This window comes from Dermacentor silvarum, chromosome 5, assembly GCF_013339745.2.
Source record: "Dermacentor silvarum isolate Dsil-2018 chromosome 5, BIME_Dsil_1.4, whole genome shotgun sequence".
In the NCBI taxonomy this organism is placed as follows: domain Eukaryota; kingdom Metazoa; phylum Arthropoda; class Arachnida; order Ixodida; family Ixodidae; genus Dermacentor; species Dermacentor silvarum.
The window spans coordinates 83,612,817-83,624,700 of record NC_051158.1 but is presented as its reverse complement, the minus strand read 5'-3'; the positions used below and the strand labels follow the sequence as shown (position 1 = coordinate 83,624,700).

At 49.9% G+C, this 11,884-nt stretch overlaps 1 protein-coding gene across 1 annotated transcript in view; it reads right to left on the bottom strand.

Annotated features, from left to right (window-relative positions):
- Positions 1-9,291, bottom strand: part of LOC119453558 (translation initiation factor IF-2-like) — a 116,426-nt gene extending 107,135 nt beyond the window's left edge. Inside the window, exons 1-2 of the mRNA XM_049667987.1 lie at positions 9,222-9,291; positions 6,699-6,935 (exon numbers count right to left, since the gene is read on the bottom strand). Coding sequence (XP_049523944.1) covers positions 6,699-6,935; positions 9,222-9,291 — 307 coding nt within the window. The remainder of the gene's footprint in view (positions 1-6,698; positions 6,936-9,221) is intronic.
- Between the last annotated feature and the right edge of the window lie 2,593 nt (positions 9,292-11,884).

Sequence of the window (11,884 nt, the reverse complement as noted above, 5' to 3'; positions counted from 1 at the left end):
GGCCTGATACGTACCGCCTATGCCTGCCGGTTTTGCTTCGCCCAGCCATGGCGACTCCACTCTATCCCTTCTTTCGCTCCCACTTAGCCCTCCCCGTTGGCGCTGAGCCGTGCTCCCTCAAGGGCTGCAGAAGATAGCGCCAACCTTTCCCTTTCCCTCAAGAACCACTTATCATCATCAATTGCGATAGCAAATTAGTAGAGAGCTATACGGAGTAAGGATAGTAGTTTTATCAGCAGCATAACTTGGTCATGCAGCAGCACCAGCAACGCGCAGAACTGTTGTCGACGCCGTCGGCGTTTTGCCCGCGTTCGCCCCGAACGCGCGCGGCGTTGGTGACGGTTGCGGCTGCCTCTGGGGCGGCTAGGAGGTTTTCGACGAGATCAAAATGGAACACTCGTCGAGCAGCGTCGGAAATCTTACCCACCTTCTCGCCTCGCAACGTTTTATTGCGATAGCAATTATATGGACACTCAAAAGCAGATTTCTGCCGTCGTCGTCGCCGTCGCCGTGAGGTTCCGTATGACGTCAATGGAGATGAAATCGTTGCCGCGCGCCGAATGCTGTATGTGCGAGTGAAAGGGCGCGAGGGGCACGCCGTTTCACGGGGAGTGAACGCACGGCGGAGAACAAACGCGCGTTCTGCGCCGTGCTCCCGTAAGGGCTGCAGAAGTAGGCGTCTCTTTCCTCCTTTACAATCACCATATATGTAGAGCAAACGCGCCTTCTTCTGACGCGCGAGAGGCCGTGGGGGAGGGGGGGGGAGGGGGAGGGAAGGGAGGCGACGTTTAGCTGCGGCACCAAGTGCCTATTTATATCAGAGGCTCCGGCAACAGTCACCAACGCCGAACGCATTTTGAGCGAACGCGGGCAAAACGTCAACGGCGTCGACAACAGTTCTGCGTGTTGCCGGTGCTGCTGCATGTCCAAGTTTATACAGCTGATAAAGCTAATATCATTACTCCGTATAGCTCTCTACAATTTTGCTATCGCAATTGATGCTTCGCCTTTCAGGTGAAACTGCGACAACTTTTTTATATAAATACGCATTTGGTGCCGCAGCTGAACGTCGCCTCCCCTCCCTCCCTCCCTCCCGTCCCTCCACGGCCTCTCGCACGATGGAAGAAGTCGCGATTGCTCTCTATATATGGTGATTGTAAAGGAAGAAAGAGACGCTTAATTCTGCAGCCCTTCAGGGAGCACGGTGCAGAACGCGCGTTTGCTCTCCGACGTGCGTTCGCTCCCGGCGAAAGCGCGCGTCCCTCGCGCTATTTCACTCGCACATACAGGAGGAAATCGCCGCTTGGGGGCCGAGCTGAGAAGCCGCGCAATCCATGGGCTCCGTAAATTTTCCATGATTGTGAGCGAAAACTTAAGACTCTAAACCGTACTTCGACGAAGAGAGGCGTTGGAACATCACTGCCTTCGGAGAACAACAAGTGTTTGGCAGGAGGGCTCCTCTCTGGGGCACAGTAACGACTTTCGTGAGCCGCCACGCCGGCGGCCCAGCTAACCCTTACCTGGCATACGACGACACCGACCCGCTGCGCCGGCGGGTCTCCCACACCCTGGCCTGAGTGGAGACTGGGCCCCGGCTCCGCCAAGGGCACGGAGGAAGAAGGTTTGTTGCTCCGTGGCCAAGGGCCAACACCGGCAGAGGACATGGACGTCGTCGGAGTGGAGGGAGAGACAATCTCCCCTGAAGAATACGAGGATCCAGGATGGATGGCGGCACACACCCGCCGAAAATCTAGGACTAAAGAACGCTCGAGTATCGGCGACATCTTGAGGAACGCCGACGAGACGCATCGGCTGGCAGCGAGACGCGACAGCTGGTGCAAGCACGGAACGCCGGCTCCACGACAGCCGCAGCTGCCAGAGGAGGACTACAAGGTAGTCATTCGTCCCAGAGGAGGATTTGACACGATGCAGAGCTCTGCGATTATAAAAGATGGCGTTCTGCGCGCAGCAGGAATAACTATAAAAGACGCGGAAGAAGATATTCTTCGAGTGAACTCAAAGCAAAACACTTTCATCAAGAGCACACCGAAGCTGGAAAACGCGAAGCGTTACAGTCAACTAAAAGAGATCCGGATTGGAACAGGCGTCTTTGGAGCAGGGTATATCACGATACCGGACAACACTTCCAAAGGTGTTATAAGCGGAATCCCGGACTACGATGCACCAGAAGGCATAGAGGAAAGTCTTGTAAATCGAAGAAATCCGACAATTCTCCATGCGAGACGCATGGGCCGAACGGACTCTGTAGTGATAGTGTTCGAAGGCACTTACGTGCCGCACTACGTGTACTATAGAGGCGCGGAATACCGCTGTGTGTTGTACCGAAAGAAACACGAACTGTGCACTACATGCGGTCGCCTAGGACACCGAGCGGACGTCTGCCCGGCACCCAATACCAAGCACTGCAGAGGCTGCAGAATGCTGAATCCCACCGAGGACCACCAATGTGATCCTAGATGCTCTTTGTGCGGAAAGGGACACGTTACAGGGGACAAACAGTGCTGCGAGTGGTTCAAAACATCATACCTACTGAAAAAAAGGTACTGGGAGCGTGTGCAACACCAACAACAAGGGACCAAGCAACCGAGAGACGACTCCACACCCACCAAATCGGACCACCAAGGGAACCGCTCAAGCCATGAAACCCTCCGTACAAGACAAGACAACGCGACGCCGATGAGGGAAATTAGAAGGAGAAGCCGTTCCAGCTCCTTCCCAAGACTTCCCCCTCCGGAAGGGAAACACAGAGGACATCGCCAGTCACGGTCTCCATCAAGAACCCGGTCCCGGTCCCCATCGAGGACGAGGAGACAGGCGTCACCACAAAAGGCGACCAGCAGCACCAGAGGAACGCCAGCAGACGAAGGTGTAAAGGTGAGCTGGGCAGATACGGTCTCCTCTGCTCCGAGGGACGGGAATAGATCCGCTCTAGAAAAAGAAATCTCTGATATTAGGAAAGCACTCGAGGGGGTCAATCGTGAAAACGCGGCACAGAGAGAGGAAATCCGGCGCCTTCGCATAGAAAATAAGGAACTTCGTCAAAACAAAGGGCAAGAGGCTAATCCCCCGACAACTTTGGGAGGAGAACCAGCAAAAAGCACAACAGGTGCACCTCCAGCAAAGAGGAAAAATACTGAGGAATCTAGCACAGATGATATAACTGAGAGAATTGAAATGATTGAGAGCATGATAACCAAACTGGCCGAAACCGTACAAAACAGTATGTAGGCATACAAGTACCACTAGAAAAAATGCAGCAGGTTATCGAAGGAATCAATTGTCGGGTTACAATGCTTGAGAACATGCAAAAAAGTGGACGCTCGACGGGAATATGACCGATAAAAATCCACAAACCCTACGATAGGCCTGCGGGGACCGACGTCACTAGGGCCCCCGGCGAACTAGTTCCCAGTAAACATAGCCTCACGTAATCATTACAAAATTTGGCAGTGGAATTGCAGGGGGTACCGTCGGAAACGGAGTAACCTTCAGCAGTTCATAAATAACAAGGAGGCGCCAGACATCATTGCTCTGCAGGAAACGCGAGGACCAGCCAAACTGTCCGGATATAAAACGTATGGTACTTTGAGCGAGAAAACGCCCGTCTCAACCCCAGTGAACAGAAATTTAGCGGTATTAACGCACGATACAGGGGTTTTAAACGTGAACCACGTCCTAATCGAGATAATCCCTAAACGACAACATCAGGGAAGTTTATTCGTACTAAATGTTTATAGCAGCCCTAGAAGCAACAAGCTGAGGTTTGGAGAGTTAATTACACAAACACTAACTATAGCCAATCGTCAGGCAGTGGTAATACTCGGAGACTTTAATGCTCCACACCAGTGCTGGGGGTACAAAAACGACACCGCGAAAGGCAGGAATCTATGGCTTGAGGCGCAAAGAGCTCACCTTACCTTAGTAACGGACCCACAAACACCCACCAGAATAGACAATAGCGTCAGCATCGATACTACGCCAGATGTAACATTTATCAAAAACATGCCTGATGCCCATTGGACAAACACCCAGGAAAATCTTGGGAGTGACCATTACATTCTTGAGGCAGTAATAAAGGCCGGCCCCCCGCAAAGGAAAGGAAAATCCCTCACCATGGTAGAATGGGACCTTTTCCGACAAATACGGGTGGAGGAAACAAACGAAGATGGCGACACAATTGAGGATTTTGAGGTCTGGAAGCAGAAACTCCTCAATAGTGTAAAGAGAGCCACAAAGAATATACCAGACGAGGCTGGGCTAGAACAAGCAGATGCAAAATTGCTACACTTATGGGAAGCACGGAACAGCATAGCAACACGATGGAAACGGAAACGGCTCAATAGAAATCTTAGGCGGAAAATAGCCAAACTAGACAGGGAAATCGAGAAACACACAAATAGATTGACGCGGCAAAATTGGGAAGCTACGTGCAACAGAATGCAGAGAGAAGTAAACTCGGCAAAAGCATGGAATATCCTACGGCACTTGATTGACCCTGAAAATGGCAAATTGCACAAAGGCACAACATCAATAAGCTAACCCACCAATATGCAGGTACAGAAACAGAATTACTGCAAGAAGTCCAATCACTATACATAGGCGACTTAGCGCAGACTCTCTTACCGCACTATACTGGAGAGAAAACCTTGAATTGGACATGCCTATTACGGAAGCAGAAGTTAGACAGGCGCTGCAGGCATCTGCGCCCGAAATCCGCCCCGGGTCCCGATAGTATCAGCAACAAAATGCTACGGAATCTCGATGAATTCCTCTATAAAGGCGATTACCCAATACATGAACGACGGCAATACATAATCATTACCGTTGTCTTCCTCTCTCTTAAAATTACGCCTATAGTTTTTCGTTCCATCATTTCTTGCGCAGTCCTTAAATTCGTCTTTAAGTCGTTTCGTTAACGTTCAAGTCTCTGCATCATGAATTAATTCAAGCAGAATGCAATTACTGCGCACTTTCCTGTTCAAGGGAACAGTGAGTGTTGAGAACAGTGAATATAGATTTGCCAAAGCATTTGCCTGTACACACCTTACGTCAAAGAGCACAGGAATGAGAACATGATTCTGAAAGCAACCTTTACGCCCCCGTCAGAGCACAACACCAGAGCTAAGTTCCCAGCTCTTACGTTTGTCAGAGACGCAGACCGCTACAGTTACCGCCAGCAGGACTACGTGGCACTTCATTACCGACGTTCGTCTTCGCCTTCCTTCCAACAATAACTGGGGCGACTACACCACTGCTCGCGCTTTTTCTTCGGTCACCAAGGCCCAGCAGGATGTAGCAAATCGGCCACGCAGGTATTAAAAAAATATCGATCTTTTTCGGCACACACTGCTGCAAGGGTTGCAAACGGAAGTCACTCATATCTGCCTAAGGGCACGCTCCAAAACTTTTGCTCTCTGTGCTGCCCTATCAAGCGTTATTTTACGAAACATTTTATCGTGCAGTAATGAGTTACGCTAGCAATGTACTGCTAATATGCGATAGTCTAGAGTATTGGGCTGTCCTCTTCTAGGAGGAGGCGACGTTGCTCCAGTACTCGGCATCGGAGCAGTGGCAATTTGGCCGCGTTCTGTTGCCTACGATGGAAGCCACTAATTGAAACGCGGCTAGTTGCGAGATTGCTGCAGACGCGAATAAAAGCAAATTGGTCATACGCGAAACACTGACTCTTTCTTGCTTTGTTTCGTTGCTTTTTTCTTCTTCATCTACATACCATCAGATATGCTAATGACTTCAAATTGACTGCTTACAGATCATTTTCTCAAGGTTATTATGACATTCTGTTCTCAGTACAGTGTTGAACGAAACCCATTCTGGTGAGGAAGGAACAAGAGAGAGAGAAAAGTCATAACGGAAAGGCAGGGAGGTTAACCAGGCTGAACCCGGTAGGTTACCCTGCACTGGGGAAGGGGGAGAAGGGATTGAAAGAGGAGAAGGAAGAGAGAAGTTCACAGTTCACACCTTGCACATTTACAGTCAAGCGTTCATCGCTAAGTTTCGTCACAGGCGGTCATGCAGGCTTGTGCACTTCAAGAAGCGCAGCAGCGCCGAGGAAAATTGAACTAAAACGTACGAGCACAAAATAAAATAAAATCTTGATTGTACCGTTGTTCACAATTCAAAACGTCTCATTGTTAACAAACGGCCCGTATGGGCCCCCAAACGTCGAATCAATATTATAGAATATATTTATTTGTTACGGTATTCATTTCTATTTGAATGCTAACTAGGATAATAGCACCGTTGAATTTAGATTACTCGCTGGCAATCAATAATTTATTCTCTCCAATCAACACCGGGTATTTCGACATACTATTGATTACACTCAATAAGAAGAGAAAGTCCGTAGAGCTTCAATTAACTTTATGGCAACGCAAGAAATGGTTCATACAAACGCAAAATTGATTTCGGTATATGAGTCGGGACTGCTACAAGTTTATAAATGCGCCGTTGTCTAAATTTTAACTGCTCGAGCGTTTTCTTTTTTGTTTTCTTTTTTTTTCGTGTCACAGCCCCATCGAAATGCGGTCGCCGTGGCCTGGTTGGAAGTTGCGACCTAGAGCTCAGCATCGGAGCGCCATACCAACTGGGCTACCACGGCGGTTTCTGCCTGGCCGGCGTCTAAAGAGAGCAAACAAAATCAATGACGTCGTCCTTACCACGGGTTCCTTCCGTCTTATTAACCGCCGAAGGAGGGCACTCTTCGTGCGGGACACAGGTGCCGTTCGGATGCCGGTAGTGCTCCCCAGCACAGAAGCAGCCGTTCCGGCAGTCGGCCGTGCAGGGCCTCAGGCTGCCGCGCACTTCCCCGCAACGCCATTCGGCGCAACTGCTGCTCTGGCACTCCTTGAACTCTTCGTTGACACCGCACGGCTTCTGGTGCTCGTGGGCATCACCTACCGACAAGTATTCAAGTTAGAAGGTTCTGAAAGCGAAGCTCTCTTCCTTCGAATTTTGCGCTGCTGCTGTGTTCATTACGAAGCGTCGGGAGTGAGGAGGGGAGGGGGGGGGGGGGGGGTTAAGAGCGTGTGTATGCATGGCAGGAGCGTTTGCAGGAGAAGGAAAGTAGACGGGAGAAACTGGTTTGCACCTTCCCATCGCGTCGCATGTGCACAAGGCCCTCTGGAGCTCCCTGGGTGCCGCAACATTAGCTACTTCACAGCTGTAATTATCCCTGACCCCCTCTCAATATCATTGCAGGCACTGCAGCGCTTACCTTTCTACCAACGTGCAAGTCTAGAGGGGACGTGGATAGAACTGTAGAGGGGAGGGGGTAGAGGAGGCAGAGAATGGGTAGAACCGACGCAGTCGCGAAACGCGTGGTTAACAGCCTTGCCACTTTCGCAGTTCCCATACAGGGGGAGAGGGAAAAGATGTCCATTTCAATGCGCGCCGCCGATCGCCCATCCTCAATGGCTGACGGGCTGCCCAGGTGGCGCTGCAAAAATGCTGCTACACAGCGCCCCCTATTGAGCGTCCCTCGGTTTTTGAGTAGCACAAAAGGTGGACGCTGCTGCCAAAAACACAGGCCATAGCCTCCTCTATAGAGGAGGCTATGTGGCGTACATTGGAGCCGCCGGTTTCGCTTCTGCTGCGTTATGGATTCCGACAAATGTCACACACGGAAAACTTCTTCAGGCCTGTACACTTCAGAGAGGCAAGAAGCTCTGCGAGGCCAAGTACGTTTACAACGTGCAAGCGTTCGGAGGGATTGTTTCAGCACGCTGCAATTTGAAAAGTGCAGCGAATATATTACGACGCAGACATACAGGTAAGTTCTATAAGGCATGTGCGCGGGATTATCAATAATTAATGCACGAACCGCTTGCTCTTTAAAGGGCCAAAATGATCGAGTGGACCTGCAATAAATGATTTCAGGCATTAAATTTCGAACGATGACCGCTGGCCGGATTCGTGCGGCCTTGGGTCCCCCGCCGTGTCTTGACCGCTGCAACACAATCAATAAATCGCACAAATACATTTGGGGTATGTACGTGTAATGTTCAGCATGTGTCTCTTATAATCAAATCATGTCATGGCGCGGCGGCAGTGCGCAATTTCGCGTGCAGGCGACATGGCTTCGAAAGGCCACGCAATTACATTGATCGTTTGTTGCGTTGCCCTGTGTTACTTGAGCCGAGAAACTGCGTTTGTCAAAGTGTTCTCGTTGGTCAAAGCGCACAAGATCATGTGCACGTTACAAGTACTTCGGAGTGCGAAAAACTACGCAGAAAACGTGAAACAACGCGCAAAACAAGCGAGACTCGCGTTACCCTTAGGGCCGTCGGAGAACTTGTACTACCACCAGGTTGCACCACAGGGTATTCCAAACTACAGCCCGCCAGCCCCAAAGCCACTAAACCACAGTAGCATGTACGGACAGGAATGATGTGCTGAACGTCGCATGGACGCATGTACTGCAGTTCGGCCTGTTCATGTGGATTACCTAAAAAGTCGGTTATTAGGTGCAGGGGAAATCGCAATGTCCAGGTGAGAATTAACAAGATACACTGATTTATTTGATAATTGTTCTCTTTTGTACACACGTTGAATTTACGAAACCGAAGCCAAGGAGCACTGAAGCCACGTCTGCCTACAGAAGAAATTTAAAGGCGTTCGGATAGAAAAATTTGCGGGTTCAATTACATACGAATATTCGAGAAAAAAACCGTCGAATATCAATTTCATCGAAAACCTTCGACCCAATTTTTCATGTGCCATAGACAACTTTACATGAATCTGTTTTAAAGTAATACTTTTAATTTAGTGTTTTATGCATTGGGTAACAAATTTTGTGCTTGATATTGGATATGTGGTCTTCCTCTTTAATCACGATGCTTACATTTTAGTACTATTTTTTTTATTTGATGCTGTTTCCTGCGACGTTCTAGTTTTGGTGTTTGTAATTAACCCCCTACGATAATGCCTAACTCAGGAGCTGTAAGTGTTTGTAATCCATACCTGTTTAGCCACTATTTCGGCCAATGGAAAATTTCGCCCTTATTTGTATGGTCGCACTTTCAACATTGTCACTGACCACCATGTCCTTTGTTGGCTGTCCACCCTTAAGGACACATCTGGCCGACTTACGCGTTGGGTCCTTAAGCTACAGGAGTACGACATCCGCGTTATTTACCGGTCCGGCCGCAAACACACGGACGCCGAGGACCTTGCTCGCTCACCGGTCTCAGCTGAGAGCGCTTGCCTATCCGTCCTTGATGCCACCCTTACATCACATGCTCTGCGCAACATGTCGGTGGAGCAGCGCAAGGATCCCTGGATCAGTGATCTCATCGGCATCCTTTCTGATCCATCCACCTCTTCACCATCTCGCGCTCTTCCACGCCAGGCTACCCACTTCGGCATTCGCGATGGCCTTCTTTGTCGTCGTAACTACCTTTATGACGGTCGCAAATGGCTTCTTTGTGATACCCCACCATCTCCATGACTATATATGCGACGCTTTCCACGCAGACCCACAGTGCGCGCATGCCGGCCTCTTCAAGACCTACGCTCGACTACGCCTCCGATTTTATTGAAGCGGCATGTATGACTACGTGCCGACTACGTGTGGTTCACTCGCTCCTGTGCCCCCTGCCAACGCCGAAAATTACCTCCCGAACAAGTCTACCCGTCACAACCCCTTCCCTGCCCTAGTCGACCCTTTGATAGTGTTGGTATTGTCATAACCAGACCACTATCATCCACTCCAGCAAGGAACAGCTGGATTATTAGAGAGTTCTAGCTCAGCGGGTTTACGGGCCTGCGGGCCCTGCGGGCGAGCAGAGACGCCATTGCGTGTGTGAGGTATGCTGGCGCGGCCAGCGTGTTTACGGAGCGGGCCTTTCGCTCCGCGGATTTCCTCGCCCCAGCGGAACGCGCGCAGCGGGCCAGCGTTCTTGCGAAACAAACATGGCGACCACCCGCGCGAACAGCTCCATGTCGTCGGCGTCATATTCAGACGCGGCGCTGGCTCACCTGCAGGCGAAAAAGCATCGGATGTGTTTCATCACTGAAGAGAACCTCTGTATGCTGCGAGAGGTTTCAGCAACGAGGCCATTTGGCGACGATTTAAAGAGGATGACCGCGATCGAAAACGGAGTGGTTCGGGATGATTTTTTCCGCCGACGACGCCGGGCGCGCCCACGCAGACGCCGACGCCAGATTTTCTGCGACACGGGGCCTTTAATGCTATCGCGTCAATACCTGGAACCCTACCGCGTTCTGCAGCAAACGTCCTCCATCAATTACCTCGCGGAGCCCCTCACGCCATCGACAGACCTACGGCATCACGGCCACGAACTTGTCCACGTCTGTCCCATTATGCCGTATACTACGGCCCATTAGTAGTGCATTCGCCTTAAGCCGCCAGGACGGTGCCCTTTTCTGTGGAGGGCGATTGTAATGAAGAAGAGTAGCCTGCGCCTCAGCAGCATCGCCACCTGGCAATGAGCTCGCGGTTGCTGCCCGTTCGCCTGCGCCCGCTGCTACTAAACCTCTGAGCAATATCAAAATAAAACTGTCAGCCCTTCCACTGGGGTGGAGATGGAAGACCACTGAAGCTGTACTATGGTGGGAATTATTTATTTCCAATTATGACTATTAGATGCGATGGTGTAATTGGTTATCTGAACTATTAAAGAATGAGAAATATATATGATCCGGTGGTTTTCGTTTATTTAGTGACCACAGGGACCATGGCCTTATGGTCGCTACGGTACACCGCCATAGGGTGTACGGCAAAAGTTGGCACGTTCTTCATAAACACGTCACCAATGCCGCGCGCGTTCGGTGCGAACGCGGGCAAAATGCTGCCGCCGTCGACAATAGTTGTGCGCGTTGTTTGTGTGACCGCACACAACCGGCGGTGAGCAAATTCGACTTATGCGCGAGTGAAAGCGCGCGAGGGCGAGGGACGCGCGGCTTTCACTCGCGCATACAGCATACGGCCAATGAGAGTTTTTTTTTTTTTCCTATTGTCGTACGCAACCATCGAAGAGTGAGACCTTAACAACTTCACCCTAAAATCAAATTTAGCATATATTCTCATTTTTGAAGAAAGTGGAATAAGACGCTTGTGTACAATTCATTGAGTAAAAGAAATGGGGATTATTTACACCATGTGATGCAAGCATGTCATGTCGTTCGCAACAGCAAATCCGGTCAGCTAAGGAGTAAGCAAATTAGAAGCTTTCGATTATCTGGCGCACCACGACAATGACATTCCCAAAACAAGGGAACAGCACTTCACCAGATGCAAGTTCAGTGTCGTATCCGTAGTGTGAAACAAGTGTCATACCAGAGCATCGCTCGGACATATTTGTTTGGGATGCAAGTTCGATGAGAGTGGTCAAAAAACAAATTGCTTTGCCTAAATTGAGACAACCAATTTGCACATAGGCGGTCTAAATCTGAGGCATTCTTCTTGAATATCTAAACGTTATTGACCGGAGGTCATGTGACCCATGCGCTCGCTCACGAATCGGCGCTATGTGCAGTTACCGCGGCTCTCCTGCAGCAGAATCACACGGAACAGTCCTCACTTGTATCGATCTTTCTCTCACGAGACACCAGTAAGAGCTGATATTCCTCACATGTGAACTGAAAAGAATATTTTTCAATTACAAATGGTAAAGTCTCGAACCAAAACGAGTCAGATACCGCGGACTACTACACTCCTATAGAAAATTTTGAATAATCGCACACCCTCCAAGGAGTCATAAGACTAGCACCACTTTAGAGATTTGAGTCCTTAAAGAGAGGAAAAATCTTATGAAAGGCAAAGAATTTAACCAGATTCACTGTGTGGTTGGCTACTCTGCTCAGGGGGGAAGCGCAGAAAATA